Raw genomic sequence first — 17,221 nt, forward strand, 5'->3', positions numbered from 1 at the left:
CAAACAGATTGAGCCAATCTTCTGAAGAAAAAAAAAATCCGTACTCTGTTCCAACCAGATGTGCCAACATATTGACAGAGTGAGCTGGTCCCAACAGCCTGAAATGCTAAGATGTAATTTTAAAGGGAATTATAAACTTCTAGCAAAAAAGCATTTCATAAGAAGATGGGAGATATATTCATTGTTATTCTCACATAATGAGCATCCTACACCTCTACCCCAACTTCTTATGGCCAAAATCTCTCATGCATGCAGCCTATTCTTTAGTGCCAACCACATAAAGCATTTAATTTTTTTCTGAGATGATGGCTGCTTTCCAAATGGCTTTGTAGTAAGGCCAAAGAGCACCACCACCATTGATAAATTTATAGAAAGAGCTGACAGTATAGTTAGGATTACATGTGAGCTTCCATGCAGGCACATTTGCTACTATAGTAGGTCCGAATGGCTCAAGGGTCCAAATAAGATCATCATGGTACTTTGTTTCATTGAGAGATAATGGCTCGAAAAGCTTGATGCACACCACCTCTGCTTCCTCTATCTCTACAAGAAGTTTGTAGGGGTCATCGTAGATGAGGGAGAGGAATAGAACTAATCCAAGTATCCTTCCAAAATCCGATATTTTTCCTACTGCCCAGTTTTAAAGATGTACAATTTCTAAAGGCTTTCAACTTCTTGCAGATGTCTTTCCATGCTGGTGCAATTTTTACCAAGCCTTTTTTTTCACCCTTATGCCATTTTTTTGGCATGATAAGCATTTTTGATTGGCTGCTTCAGGGTGCCCATGGTGCTTTAATAAGTTTTCAACCCCACTAAGCCAAGAGGGAGTGATTTGGGTTACTAATTTTCTTAATACCCAGATCACCTTCTTTTCAATCTCGGCACACTGAGTCCCAATTAATGAGATAGTTGAAACCAGAAATGGCCTCTTCACCTTCCACAAAAAAGCTCTCCTTAACTGATCACAGACATAGAATAGGAGGGCAAAACAATAAGCATGAACTTAATTAATGTAATCCTGCCTCCCGGACTGAGTAGTTTAACCCTTCCATGGTGCCAGTCTCGCATTCATTTTCTCAATCAGTGGCATCCAGCAATTTCTAGAAAGCTTTTTGTCGCTAAGCGGGAGCTCGAGGTAGACGACCGCCTTCGCTGCAATTATTGAGCTCTCGTCAAAGTATTTAATTCTAAGTTCTGAAGCTTGCCCAAACCCATGTACGACCGCCTTCGCTGCAACGATGCTTTCCTTCTCCCCGGTGCCAAAAAGAAAGCGTATCATTTGCAAAGTGTAAACTTCTCAAGTCCAGAAAACAACAACTAGCGCCAACACGTATGACGACCCAAGAACTGGGCGGAAGATATATTTTAAATTTTTTTAGTTCTGTATAAGTACGAAACTAATCACACACCCGCACAAATTTTCAGAGACTTTTTCTCCATTTAAATTCTCACATCCTAGCCTGGCTAAAGGTTTAGATCCATTCAAATCTAAGCATAAGTACCATGATCAACTTGTAGTCAATGAGCCCATATATTTTATAGTTCACATAGGCCCTGGGCCAAGTCTATTCTAATATCATTTGTAATAATTTAAAACTTCACTCAAAAAAACTAACCAAAATGTATTTTTTAGATTCTTTAGTCTCATAAATATCCAAGATCTTCGGATGGATAACTAATGTGGGACTAAACACACGCCCGTATGAGTCTTCACATACTTTCCCTATTTAAGTCCTGACGTTCTTGTCAAGCTAAAGATTTAAGTTTATTTAAATCTAATCATTAGCACCACGATTGCCCCATGGTCAGCTTCAATGAGTCTGTGCTGCAATGTCTCCTAGTCCATATGGGCCATAGGTCGGATCCGTTCTGATACTATTTGTGAGAACCTAAAATGGCTAGTCGAAAAGTATTTTTTTGAATTCCTTAGTTGTATAAGTATGCAAGATCTTTCCATCGAATAACTGATATGGAATTAAACACCTACCCACACGAATCCTCACATAAACCTTTTACAAGGTTAGAAAATCCGTCCCACCTATGAATTTCGGACAGTACATAAGTAAAGCCAATGACAGCAGATCCTCTTGCCTCAAACCTTGCTTGCATGGAATCCACCTACTTGGGGTGCCGTTTACAAGAACTGCGGTTGATGCTGAAGCCAATAAGAAATTTACCCAATCAATCCGATAGGTTGAAAACCCTCTCCCCTTAAGCACCTCCCGAAGAAAGATCCAATCCATCTTAATCCATTTGATGTTGTTTTCTTATCCTTGTTCTTGATCTTTTGTAAATAGTCTACTCACATTATCCGTAAAAGCCGTTTGGATCTGTCTAGCCGCCCTTTTGCATCAAGAGAAAAAAATTATTTTAACAACATTATTTCATTCAAATGTCAAATGATGGTAACAATTCCCGTTACTTGATCATGAATACAGCAACAGCTAAATAGTTTTTCACAAGCCTTTAGACGTGTCAAGACAGCAGCCAAAAGCTTCCAAGACTACAGCAGAAGCCGCCATCCATTTGAGACCTTATCCTGAAGACAAACGGAGAGAGATGTCTTCATTTGCGGCGAAGTGGAGCATGGAAAGTCTCAGCAAACGTCCAGTAGCGTATGGGCAGCAAATCTTACGTGCTCATAGAATCCTTACCAAATCCATCCAGCGTTGAATTCTTGCGCAACTTTGAAAGCATGCAAAGAAAGTTTCTCAAATCTCGTGACTCGGAAATCCCTGGTCCCACTCCTATAAATACCTCCACTACGAGCAAGCGGAGGTCTCATCCACCCCGCCCACGAAGCTTAAGCCCAAAAAATGGCTCCAAAGCCTTCACTCCTCTTCCTTGCCATCCTCTTTCTTGCTGCTCTCATGTTCTTCACTCCGGCAGTAGCCAGGGAGCTCGAAGCAGAGAAGGCTAAAGAACAACTTACTGCGAGTCAGAACCATACATTTCTCTACTTATTGCTCTCTTTTCACTTCAGATAATCAGCTACTTAACTACAGTTTAAATTCTGTTAACTAGAACTAAATTTTTTTTCTCTTATCCAGGCTATTTGTTGTTTCCAAAACAATTATATATAGATAAATATTTATATGCCATGCATTTAAATGTTTTATTATTAGTGAAAAGCATAGAAATCATTTTTAAGTTTATTTTATGGAAAGCAATTATCACCATCTTCAATTAGTATCTGATCTTATCATTCATGTTGACTCTGCCTATCAGATCAAATCGGAGAAACAGAGAGTGTTGGAGAGGAGAAAGTGTGCTACTACATCAGAGGTCACAGAGTCTGCCACCCACCTGCGGCTCAGGCAGAGACGCATGGTGTTGAGGAAGAGAAAAAAGTTTGCTACTATGTACTGGGTCACAGAGTCTGCCACCCACCGGCGGCTCCTTAAAATGGCAGAGTGCATCATGTTGTTTGTATATGGGCTCCCCCATGAGTGCTTGAGGTAATTGTAAGGAGAAGTTTGGAAACAAAACCAAATCATGAGTGTTTGTGTGCTAATATGTAAGCAGTCAGCCTGGCATATGTGCCTTATATCTAGGGTAAATAATTGGGGAGATGCCATATGGTTGTTCTCAAAAAAAAAAGAAACATAGACAAGAAAAAAAAAAGAGAGTTCCTGCATAAGATTGTGTTTTCTTCTTCCTTTTTCTTCACTAAGAACTGAGAGAGTATGTAGTTTCCTTCTTTTATCATCTACTTTGATGGTCATGGACATGGAACTTGTGGTGCTGGTGGTGTCTTAGTTGGGTGGCCTCAAGATCTTTAAATTTTACTCTCTAGTTCTCTAATGGTGCCTCATGGATAGGAGGACAAGGCTTGGAGTTATCAATTAAGACCTCTTGACGATAGGAGGACAAGGCAGAGTGCATCATGATGTTGTTTAAGGGATCCAAGTGGGTTTTCCTGATTATAAATTGCTTGTAGCAGCAGGGAAAATTAAAAACCAGAGCACGGATTTTATATGTTGGCAAACAAGGGTTGAAAGTGGTTCCTTTATTCTTGCCATCTTTCTCATGAAGTTGGAATTTGTCGTCGAGATGCTTTATGTTGTAGTTGGGTGGACAAGGGGCTCAAAATTATCAATTAAAACCTTGGCAGCAAAATATGATCTTCTTAATTACCCTAATCTAGGTACATGGAACGAAATATCACAATCAAGGATCTCTTAACTTGTACCAAAATATAATCTTGAACTACCCGGGATCGTTCTGCTTGTGCCTAAATTCAGAACTTGACCAACTGAAATCAGGAAACGAGTCTAATTATCCTACCTCAAACCTAATTGTTTTTGATTCAGAGCTTGGCCATGGTAGCTTGATGCACTTGGCAATGGCAGTTGCTTGATTATTTTAGTTCATGCGTGTTCTAAGATGACAGAAGTACAAACCCATAACCGAGCCATTTAAAATTCGCGTTAGAAAATCCATGTAATGTCTGAGTTCCCAAAATTTTCAGATAATTCTATAAGTAGAAAATTTTCGAATTTAAGGATATAAAATTATTAATACTTCATGTAGTTAACTAAATAAAATTGGCATCACCAAATACAAAATAACAAAATAACAGGAAAAATAACAAAAACACTAGATGGCGTCATTCATTTGTGATTGGTAGCAAATGATTGGTAGTCCAGCATATAGCAACGAATATTATGTTAATTCAAGGAATAAGAAAGATCGAAAGATCGTAAATATGAACAAATATTACTAAAGCTCTGTTTTGGAAGTAGAGCTTTTATAAAAAAAGTTGTTTGCTATTTGATAACTATATATCGAAAGTACTGTGCCACTTTAATATGTGTTTAGTAAACAAACTAAGAAAGTACTTTTTGTATAACAAAATGACTATAAATAATATTACATAGTATTATACAACGGAGCATAATAAAATATAATATGTATTAATACATAAATATATGATATAGTATAATATTACTGTAATGTAATACTATATTATTATACCATAGTAATATAATATTGTATATTATAGCATAATAATTTAATATAATATTAAATTATTTAACATAACATATCAGTATATTATGATATAATATAATATTATATTATATTTATAGTATAATACAATAATAAAGATATAAAATATTATAATTATTAGCATAAATTAATTTGTCATAATATAACAAATTTTCTAGCTAGGTAATAAAATTGATTAAACAGTTATTAAAGGGACATATTGTGTACTTGTAATATTTTATCACAAATATTTTGGTAAAAAAAACAGTTTCTCGACCGAGCCTAAAAAGTGCTTTTTCGAAAAGCTAAAAACAGCTTTTCAAAATTTTTACCAAACACTCTTATTTCATCTAAAAGTACTTTTAGAGGACCAGAAAGTATTTTTTAGCCCTCCAAATGCTCCCCCAAACAGGGCCTAAAACCAAGAGGTGTTCTACTTCAGATAGTGAATTTGAATAAATCCAACATTTATTTACCAAAATAAATATGGCATCAGAGAATACATGGGTAAATATGACAATGAAGAATGTAATACTTTCTTTCGGAAAATGAAATCAATGCACATAGATGCAATGAGGCTCTAAACCTAATGACATGAAGAAGCCATATCTATTCTGCCATTAGAAGCAAATTTCTGAGCAATGTGTAAGGCTCCACTCAGGGGTCTTCCATCTCCGCACAGTGTGTATTGCACACGTCAAACTTCAGTATCACAAACTGATAGAGTCGGAGATCTCCAACAAACCTGAAAGCCTGTCAAACTTCTTTTAAAACACTGTCCAAAACCAAGTTGTTAGCGTCTTGGTCATAGAAGCTGCTTTGGAAAACAGGGCACTTCTCAGAATGCTTTATATTCTTTTTTCAGACTGACTTCTAATGCCCTTTCCATATGCAGCAATTAGAAGGGCCTCAGCCCGGCCTGCAGCAGTCAACAAACAAAAAAGAAAAAACAAAAGCAAAAATTAAGCTACAGAGATCGAAGGGCTTGGTTAAGCATTGTGATTAAATTATTCAGCTTATAAACTGTCTACATGATTATCCAAAGAGGTAGATGCATGGTTGGAAATAGCTAAGTGATTGCAATTAGCAATGCCAAACCCAAAATTATCAAATATATGCAAGATAGGTTGGTCCATACTTCTGATATAAATTTATCTAGTCAACACATCATGTAAATTCAAGAAATCTGTACATGTACTTTCAGAAAATTACCATGATCCTTCTTCCTCTTTAGTAGAGAACTCAAAGATGGAAATAAGGTAGATGCAGCTTCTCTGCTATCATCCTGTTAAAAAGAAAAACAAAACGACATGTTTCAATGCTCTTTGGAAGGGAAATGGAAAGAAATAGAAGTAAAACAAGTATGTTTAAATATTCAACAAAGTTCCATGGTGCAATTAATGGTGCAAGTTATCGCACAGCAAAATCTACAGAAACAAGATGGGAATTGACTTTTCTAGGCAAGAGGATACTCTAATCAATATTCAGTATCTCTCCATCACACTAGGTCAAGATACATCAAGGAGTGATTAAGGAATACGTAGGCTCATCCGGCCACCATTTCACTGCAGAGCCAACACACACTTCCTGAACTACTGCAGGCAGTGTGTGATGCAAATATTCCCACTTAGAGGAGACCATATTGAAGATTTAATTGAACATCCTGAAGAAATGGAAGAGGAATTGATATAATTATAAAAAGTAAATAACTCACAGAAATATCTACTGCACAAATAGTTGTGTATGACATCATGTGACAATAGATATTTTTAGAATAAGGGCTAAGCACTATTCAGTCCCTGCATCATGGCAAATGTTGTATCACTTCAATAAAAATCAATGGGGCCGGCTTTATGTATCCTCATCTGCCAAGCAATTTAGGGCTACCATTGATGTGAATCATCAAAAAATGATTAAAACAATAGTTTGAAAAATAATAGTTCTAGCAACTTAAAAAATATTAACTAATTTCTGAGATGGTTCCATATCTCCATCCATCAACTGAATGCCCATCCAAGGGCAAACACTAAAAAGTTTTACATAGAAATACCAAAACCCGAAAACAAAAATAATCCAAGAAGTTAAAACTCCTTGGTCATTGATAAAAAAAGAAAGATGAGTTCAGCCAAAGATCAGGATCTACATGGGAAATCAAAAACTTAGATATATCAGAAATTGTAGTCAAATAACCATGAAATGAAAATAAGTGTTATTCATCACACTCGAGAATCTCATAAAGATTGACAAGTTTTTTTTTAATATTTGAATATGTCAAAGCGGAAAACCTCACTTTACATTAAAGCAATTACAAGCATATGGACTCACCAAATGGAACTGCATATTAGTCCAGACTAACCTTATTTGGGGTAGACCGAGAGAGGTTAAACCGATCCTTCCAGAGACGAGATGACACAGGCACAACAGAAAATCCTGATGCCACTAAGATCCCGATCCACAAGCCATATGTAAATCCTCCACTCCACCACCCCTTCATTACAAAAGAAACAGGTTTTGCAGTCAGAAATGTGTTCAATGTCAAGCCTTTGACAGTCATCAGAAAAACAAATAAAATTGGTTTAACAAACAGTCTTTCCTGGACTCCCACTTGCAATGAGAGGAGCAAATGTACAAAAGAAGCTTCGACTCATGGATAATGGGTGCATGGGTTCTTCATATAGGCATAAATATGGTGTTATTTCTGGAAATCCAATGACTAGGTGGAACCATGGGTTTATCTTTCCTTCAGTGAAAGATCATGGCTATAAGCTCCAGCATATGCTCCTTGTTCCGAAGTAGAGATAATTTATTGTCGTAGTCAGACATCTTAATGTCCACACAAACTGCTTATTTCCCTAAAGGCCCTTCCAAATAACTAAAGGTTTTAAGTCATGGAACCCCTTTTCCCCTACCATATCACCATTGCATATGAGGTGACAAAACATCTGACAGTGAGTAAAATCATTCAGTTTGCTTAGGGTGGTTGTGTAGGAAGTGGTACCTCAGAACTTGCAAATTCAATTTGCTTGTTACGGGGGGTTCCCCAAATTTAGTCCCACATCGGCCGTGTAGCGGAAAGGTCTGTGCCATATAATGGGGGGCTCAATCACCCTTCCCTAAGGAGGCGCCTTTCGTGGGGCAAAACCGTGAGGCGCCGTGAGGAGGGCTCCGGGTACGCTCGACCCCCGAATCGGACCCAAAGCGGACAATACCTTCTGGGGGACACTCTCTCTTCTGCTGCTCGGCTGGTGTGTGGTGTTGCGGGGACGGCATTCTGCCGGAGCCTCACACAACAGCCTAGCCCACATTAAGCTAGCAGAGAAAGAGGACCGCGTTCCTCCCGAGGTATTGTCCGCTTTGGGGGTCGAGCGTACCCGGAGCCCTCCTCACGGTTTTGTCCCACAAAAGGGCCCTCGAGAGGAAAGAATTTCCATCCCCCATTTAAGGCACGGAACCTTTCCGCTACTAGCCGATGTGGAACTAAATTCAAGGCCCCTTCCCCCCCCCCCACAACATAGCCCCCTCAGCGGGAAGGTTCCGGCCAGGTTTTACCTCAACGGGCCCCCACAGTCCTGGAGGGTAGTCAATGGAGAGGGGAGGCGCCCCTACCTGGCGCGCCATCTGTTGCGGGGACGGCATTCTGCCGGAGCCTCACACAACAGCCTAGCCCACATTAAGCTAGCAGAGAAAAAGGACCGCGTTCCTCCCGAGGTATTGTCCGCTTTGGGGGTCGAGCGTACCCGGAGCCCTCCTCACGGTTTTGTCCCACAAAAGGGCCCTTGAGAGGAAAGAATTTCCATCCCCCATTTAAGGCACGGAACCTTTCCGCTACTAGCCGATGTGGGACTAAATTCAAGGCCCCTTCCCCCCCCCCCCACAACATGTGGGCTCTGCTGGTGACGGGGTGTAAATCCCGCATCACTGCTGATAAAACTTTACATCTGTCAGTGCTGATAAACCAAATTACCTATGAAATCCTATTTGTGCTTTGTTTTTAGTGATGGCCTCAGAGTATCCAAGATAACCATGCTACAAGCTTACTGATTGTAGGTAATGTAATATTATAAAAAAGCTAGGTTTCAGCTAAGTTTTTGAGCCGTTTTATTACATCCATTCTAGATATCCGGTACTTCAGAAAGGAGTTTCTTCCTTTCCTACAGGTGGCATTTAGGAAGAGTTTTGATTTAGCAAAACTTCTTTCGAAAGAAAGAAGGAATAACACTTGGTGATTCAGAAGGATGATGTTGTTTACCAGTTAGGTAAATATCAGTTGGAAGGTAGAAATATTAGGTGGACGAATTAATAACCTGCCTCTAATCTTGTACCTATGGAATGTAAGAAGAATATAAATTATAATCCTACTACACTCATAAGCCATATTCTTAGACACTTACATAACAGGATAACACATTAAATGAATGACAGTTTGATGATGATGGCCTAGTGGATGGGGTGATAGTGTTGTTACATAAATACAATCCAAGCAAGACTAAGGGCATCCGTTAAGAATGGATACAAATGTTGACTTGGCATGTTCATGGTGCTACTCAGGCAGAAGCACTATGTCTACTTCTTCCAACTACCAGTGTTCAAAGTCAAGTTTGCCAATGGAGAATCTCTGGACTGGTAAAGCACCCTTCTTGCTACTGTAGACCCTTATATTAGAATAGGCCAAAATGTTACAGTCTACGCTACTTGCATTGAATTTCATGATTTTTTCCTTTTTAGAATTCCACTTTATTTTATAGAGTTCATATGACGGATCTTGAATCTGACCATGTATGGAAGTGGCTTGAAAATTCGTGGACTTAACCTATCTTTTCTCCCTTACTTTTATTATTGTTTTCTTGTTGCTAGCTGATAACTGATAAAAGAGAAGGGTGACCAAACTAGTGCAAATGTTTAAGTAATCGAATACTTAGTCAAGATGCCTAGTTTTGTTTGGCTTAATGCATTCTCTAATATTTTCAAAGGGAGACCATTCATTATCTTCTCTTCTTCACAACCACATAGCTAGAGTACCAACCAAACACCCTGAATTGGCTAGTGATTATACCGATAGGCCTCCTGATAACTGCAATAATCTTCTATATCTTCTTTGGCAGCTCTTATTTCCCTGAACGAGCTTATATATTCTCACTTTCAAGCTAAAGCCAAGGGCTAGGTGATGTCTCATGTTGCCTACACTGCTTTTACTCTCTTCTAGGAAACTTCAAGATTTTTCGTATCGCACCAAGTCAGTTGTGAACAAGCGAGTGCAGTTCTTACTTCTTAGCCTGTGCCTGGTCGCAAAGGCATGGAGACAAATGAAATGAAATTAAGAGGGGATTCAGTATCCATAGTTTGTGTGAGAAGAAAAATATGGAACAAAATTAGGAGAAAATATTCAGTCTTATATTCCGACAGGGGCCAAAAGATATTGTTTTTCAAAAGAACTACACAAAAGGCAAAGCGAAAAACTTTTCATGCTCCAGTTTCACAACTTAACAAGATATCAGGCTCATGGAAGGCCACAAACAACAACTCACCATCACGAAAACCAACAGCAACACCATCATCACCAACCAACCACCATCATTATCATAAGCAACACCACCTCTACTGCTATTGCATCATAATTGCAACCACCAGCACAACTTTCACTGCCCCCACTACCTTTGCCAGGCTCATCTCTTTTACCATGCCTGCCCCTGGTATTACTGTCATTAATTCTACTGCAACCATTGAAGCAAAGTGATCACCATTATCATTCCTTCACCATTGCTTTCACCACCATCATCATCATTACAAATATCACTTTCTCTCTCTATGCTTTTCCCAATGCAATCAAACAACTAAAAGTTCATAATTATCCTTTCTTTCTCATTCTTTCTTCAAGTAATGCTCTCAACTTGCCATTTTCATCAATGTCACACTGTGATCCCTTATAATCAGCCTACAAAGTAACTAGTGAATTTCACTAAGATAGCCTTTTGCACTTTTAGCATCTAGAAGAGGAAGCACTTGTTGATAAATCAATTCAGACAGGGCCTTTTAGGATCCATATTAATGAATAAATATGTAGGAACTGCTTATTCATGAGATTTATGCATGTAAGAGGGGTTAAGGGCTATGTGATCGTGCATGTTAGGCATTATTAGGATTTAGTTTTGATTAGCATTAATTTAAATGAAGTTATCAGAATATCATTATCTTGCTAGTAGCAAAACTGTTCTTGGAGACTCAGTTGTCTCTTTAAAGAAGTGGCAATTGTGGCCTCACTAAAGAGAACAGATTTCAGCATGCTCCTAGGCTAGGAAATAGTCTTGCCACAACCTACTAGGAGCAGGACTCAGAAGGTTCTCATCATAAACAGCAATGTGACATCACCTTCCTAGTTTCCTATGTACTTGATCTTTCTTGTACCATTCATTAAGTAAGCTCTGCTGATTTTAATTGAAAAATAATCAATTAGGTATCATATCCATGATACTTGACTGAACAAAAAAATACGTCAGAAAATTAAGACCATTTCATAAGAACTTGAGAGTGCAACTAGCATATGATGATAGATGAATTGAGTTCTGACCTGTTTTCCATCCTGCGGGAAAGGAATTGACTGCTCTATAAATGCAATAGTTCCTGAAACACAGAGGTTTATTAGGAAATTGAGAAAATGTATGACAAAAGTATTAAAAATTTTCAACAAGAAAGCATCACCAGTAATAACATAGCCACCATTAACTGGAGCAAGGGAAAAACTGAGATTGACTACACGAACCACAAACAACCCCTTTATGTGGATCTCCATCAACTACGTTTAGGGCATGCAAATCAAGAAGGGTGTTATATGGTTCACAGTTCACACTGCATGCGGGCGCTTATTGCCTGCACTTCCTTGCAGGTTTAGGAGATGGTCAAAGCTTTTGACTCCGAATTTCATAACTTCGCATTTATAATAAATACTTGTAGTCAATAAATAGCGACACATTTCTATTGAGGAATTCCATAATAGAGAACCAAACTATATTCAAAATCTTAGAAACAGAGCACTCATTATTTGAAACCATAGAAAGGCAGGAACAATAGTCATATACTAGTAAACTTTCTCTTAACAGTAACATAAGCATTGTATGCAACATCTTAAGAACTAGGAAAGTCAATGCCATGCAATAAAACTGTGCCACCATAATAATAGATGTAAAAAATTGAAGCCAAAAGCATGGGCCTCAATAATGCATGCTATTTACACAGGAATAATTTGTACGCTATGAAGTGCATATATTAATTCTGAGCATGGGAGAAGTGGCTTCTCTAGTTTCCAACAAGAATCTTGCAAGCCAAAAGTATTTGCTTGTAAGAGCATTAAACTTTTCACCTTCAAATGGATAAATACCTCCATGTTTATGCTTATTAATAACCTTAGAAAGCAGAATAAGAAGTCAAGTATATCACAAAGTTCATGTTTTAACGAATTAAGAAAATTCATATTCATAAAGCCTACAAAAAAGGTTCTCTGATGGTCATATAGCAAACTAGACACAAGAATATGGTTCATTTCAATGTTGGAATTAATCTGAACAAGAATGGATATCCCTAAAAAGGTCCCCAAGTTCCAATACAGCCCCAAGGTGCAAATTGAGCTCTGAGACATAAAACTTATGGAGAAAAGCCGGGTACAATGTATATTCTGCTGATACAAACCTAGTGTTGTCAAAGGCGCTCCAAGCACTCTCCCAGGCACTCAGTGAGATGAGTCAACCCCAAAGTGCCTCAACAGTAACCAGGCGAGGCGAGTTTGTCGAGGTGATGCCATGGCAAGCACCTGCGACAAAGCAAGAGGTGTTCGGTTAAGCATCTCTCCAACATCCAGACTATATCCCATCTGTTCAAGATATACATTCTAAACCCTTAATGCATAACATCGTGCACTACGGTCGATTGTTAGAGTTCTAGGCTAAAACAACCCATCTAGTTCTCACCAAGAGACACAAAAGATAACTCTAGATACACATCCAACATTCCACTATCTTTCATTATGAAAAAGCTAAAGAACTTATACATATTCAATCTCCAGCCAATATTATGAATTGCTGGAAGATATTCCTGTTGATTCTTAAAATAGGAACAGCTAAATAATTTTGCAGATGTGAAAGGATTCATCATTGCATACAAACCAGAGTTTCTCTCTACATGCATGTACCAGAAGCAGTGTTTGCTAAATGAATCTGACAGCTGATCATCTTGTTTATTTCATATTTTCCAATTTAAAAAAGAATTATATTGACTATATGATTAGCAAAACTGTTTGCAGATTTCATAAGCATCTCCAACTAGATATATATGGAGTTGTCACTACAAAAAACCTCGGGAACACTACAAGACTTCAACATTATAATAACGTACAATACTATTGCCTAAACTTAAAGTAAGCATATCACAGAGTGCACAACAAAGGAACCATATAAGTAGCTCATACCAAGTGGTGCATCAAAATTGCGCAGCAACTGAATGATTGATCTTGCATCTAAACGTTTTCTAACTCTTTTGCCGACCAAAACTTTCAGGCGGGGGGTATCAAACACCTACAATATCATCAGATACATTATGCTCTGAAATAATCAAATAATGACTATTCATTGGAGGCAACAGTAATATGCTTTTGACAAATCTTAAGTGTCTAAGCAAACAATGGCCTACAAAACCAACACACAATTACCCGGTGATTTTGCCTCACTAAAAAAAAGTTATTTCTTTTTCCATCAGAATGAAAATTATTTTTGGTATTCCTGATTACAGCCATCCATGTCAACTTCTTTGAATAAAACATTTAAAAAGAGAAGAGCTTGAGAATGCATAGGCGCACACTCGACCGTGCGGCAATCATACTCAACTAAGCCTTCATCCCAAACTAGTTTAGGACGGCTGCATGAATCCTGTTCATCCATTCCACTCAGTTTAGGGTCATATTTTCTGAAAGATATCAAGATGTTAAATCCTTCATTACTATTTCATTGAATGTGATTTTCGGTCCATCTCCATTCCTTGTCCTTCCTTCTATATGTATCGAATCACTCCTTCATACTACATGATAATTACAAAGGGACAATATCATGCATGGTTACATGGTTGCAACTACTCAATTCAAAAGTTATTTAAAGATTATATCAACACAACTATAGCATGTGACAATTACAATAATAACATCTTATCTTATCTAACAAACAAAATTCACATCACAGCCGAGTATAGAAAAGAAGAGCATAAATTAAATCCAAAAAAAAAAAAAAAATCCTACTCGTTACCTGAGCCGAACCGTCGGCTTTTAAAAGAGCCAGAGCCCCATGAACGTCAGGATCGATCCCGACAACCCATTCCGAACCCGAATCTCTCCTAAACTCCTCCTCGGGAAAAGGGGAAGAGAGAGAGCTGAGCCAGTCCTCCTTAAGCTGCGAATCGGGGGCCGCAACTCTAGCCCTAACCCTAGAAGACCCATCACAAGCAGACCTATTTGCGGTGGGAACCAACCGATGGATACCTTTGGAATCGAGGGAAGGGGAGAAGAGACTGGTGAAGATGGCGGGAGAGAAGCGGAGTTTGGATTGGAAATTGGCAGATATTGTCTGCATTGGAAGGGCCGGGCGGGAGAGGCTTCGTGGTTGGGTTTGGAGGGATGCCATGATGTTGTTTTCGGGGGAGTGATAATAACATAAGAACTCATATAAGGATTTGGGTGGAACTTGAAAGATAGAGCTAGAGCCCATTTAACACATCTTTCAGAGGGCGGATGGTACGGCGGATTGGATGATGTTTTTTTGCGGCCCACCATTCTGGAGATTTCATTTGGACAGATCATAGACCAGATTCACTATGTAGTATTTTGATTTCTAACTTTGTTGGCCACATTCATAACCGTCGGATGTGAGCTTCGTTGCTAAAAAAAAAAAAAAACACTGTATAATTTGGCCTGCTTCATGGTCTATTTATTAATAATCCTTACTCGTAAGAATAGGGTTCTGATCACATCTTATGCATATCTTTAAGCACTATGAATTTATTCATTTAGCTGCCCGCACAAATCTTGAAACGACTATTGCACAGTACTCGTATCCAGAAAGGTGGATCCTTCTTTCGCCCAAAAGATATATTTTCTTGGCCATTTTCTAAAACAGCATGCAAATCTCTGGATCTATCCATGGTTACCTATGTGCCTGTACTCATTAGTAACAAGATGAGAACAAGTTGTTCTCACAAACCTAATAGGAGAAAATGGATTATTTTCTCTATATTTTGATCTTGCGGGACTCTATGTTCCAAATCAATTAGCGGTTTCTACTCATCTATAACTTGGTCCATGCTTACATAACGAGATGTGCATTAATCAATTCTTGTAATCCAATCTATTAGTCATGGAATCGTGTTTTGCAAATTCGTATCAAAGTTGGCATTTTGCAAAATGTCCAATGATACATGCGGGAATAGATTAGACATAATATTTGCTTGTACGATTAAGTTCTTAGGCGCAATGTTTGCTTGTACCTAGTGGCTCGCACCCAAGCTTAACTTGTTAAACCAAGTTGAGCTCAAGCTTAAGGATCATCCAGAGACATCCATATAATTTTTTTATCATAGTTCTGTGAAGTATTAATTACAAAGATTAAGTTGCATCCCTTATTACTTTATAGCCATACTTATCATATGAATACCTTTTTAATGGTTCCATTGCATGAGCATGACCAGAACATGGCTTGATAAGAAATTGCACCTATATTATAAATATGATCTTCAACTTGTTGGGCTCAATTTGACAGCCGAACCTGATCCAACCAGAGATGGGGTAGCTGATCAACCTGCCCCTTAGACAAGCGAGAAGTAATACATGTACAGGTACACCTACACCTACTACTGGATTTAGTAGGGATATATCAAAATACTTCCTAACCACCTCATTCTCTCATCTTTTCCACCAACCATGAGATGGTCGTCCCTTCTACGCTACACCCCTACTTTATGGCCTTCATTCCGTAGACAAATGCTTGGTGCTAACTCTTTGGGTTGGAAAGAGGGAGTTAGCCGGTGTGCTCTAAAATCTATTATTTTTTAACTTTTTTGGTTGTACTGATCCTATATGATACATCTGCTTCAAAAAAAAAAAAAAAGCTTTGTGCTACAGTTGCCTCTATTATTTGCCTTTCTTTCTCCAAGCATCATACCATTTATTTAGGTGATCATCGACTGTTTTGTTTGGGGGGGTTTCCTTTTGTTTAATCCACCAAGAATCCACATGAAACATTTTTAATTCAGAGGAGGCTGTCGCATATTCCCTTCCTGAAACTGTCATGGCTTCTAAGAACAAGAGAGCCTGTTTGTTTTGTCTCAAGTCATTGGTGGTATGAGGCCACAACATGCAAGCCCAAGGCCACCACGTAAACCCACTACTTCCTCATCTCCTTAATTATCCAAGAAGTTGACTTCATGCTCTATTAGGGGTTTGGGTAGGATCTTTCACATGGAAGAATGATTGATCTTTTTTTTTTTTCATATCGCTGACTATTAGATCGCGCCACACACAGATCTCAAAGCACTCTGAACTCTTTCATTGATCTACTTGTATAAATCTCAAAGCGACTATTACGTAATCGAGCAGCGGATTCATGCGAAAGAAGGTGAATACTGCTTTCGTGCGAAACCACTAACCTTCTATATGGGAGGGCGATCTAGTTTGAATTCCATTCGAATGTAGGTACATAGCCCCTATGGTTGACATACATGTCGATATTATTGTAGAGGTTGGGGAGCTGACTACTATTCCAGCCTGCAAGTCCTACTAGGATCATTAACAAGCCTACCTGTCTGCTTCTTCATTACTAGTAGCTAAGCCAGCTATGCATGTGAACTGTGTTGGACCCAAATGAGGGATGTGGGGCTGCATCTGATGGCGTGGTTGGTCATTGGTTGCACGCTTTGGAAGGAAAAAAGCCTGACTAAGTTGTCGTTGACGAGAAAGAGTGGAGTGAGGAAAGTTTAATGTCATAATCTTAGGTGACAAAACGTGTTACAGTAGCAGCAAGTCATCCATCTCCTCTCAAACAAAGAAGAGATCTGTGACTTGGCGTGTTTACACCAATAGTAGAAACAATTGTGGGATTTGGAGGTCCACATTAAACTTATATAGAACCTAGAATAAGCCAATCAGAATAGAAGCTAAGGCACTTGCAAATAAGGCGAAGGCATTGAGCTTGTCCTCTCCTGTATA

At 38.6% G+C, this 17,221-nt stretch overlaps 1 protein-coding gene and 1 long non-coding RNA gene across 2 annotated transcripts; one reads left to right on the forward strand and one right to left on the reverse strand.

The window, feature by feature from the left end:
- Positions 1-2,761: 2,761 nt before the first annotated feature.
- On the forward strand, positions 2,762-3,724 carry LOC103706230. The gene is made up of 2 exons (XR_603935.4): positions 2,762-2,937; positions 3,229-3,724. It is a non-coding gene; the product is annotated as an uncharacterized LOC103706230 (long non-coding RNA).
- A 1,711-nt stretch (positions 3,725-5,435) lies between these two features.
- LOC103706231 (Holliday junction resolvase MOC1, chloroplastic) lies at positions 5,436-14,681 on the reverse strand. Its single transcript, XM_039124743.1, has 6 exons — positions 14,271-14,681; positions 13,445-13,550; positions 11,555-11,607; positions 7,346-7,477; positions 6,202-6,274; positions 5,436-5,908 (listed from the first exon to the last, which is right to left on the reverse strand). The coding sequence occupies exons 1-6, from the start codon at positions 14,643-14,645 to the stop codon at positions 5,838-5,840; spliced, it is 810 nt and encodes a 269-aa protein (XP_038980671.1). The 5' UTR covers positions 14,646-14,681; the 3' UTR covers positions 5,436-5,837.
- Between the last annotated feature and the right edge of the window lie 2,540 nt (positions 14,682-17,221).

The sequence above is a fragment of the Phoenix dactylifera genome, chromosome 3 (assembly GCF_009389715.1).
Source record: "Phoenix dactylifera cultivar Barhee BC4 chromosome 3, palm_55x_up_171113_PBpolish2nd_filt_p, whole genome shotgun sequence".
Classification (NCBI taxonomy): Eukaryota; Viridiplantae; Streptophyta; class Magnoliopsida; order Arecales; family Arecaceae; genus Phoenix; species Phoenix dactylifera.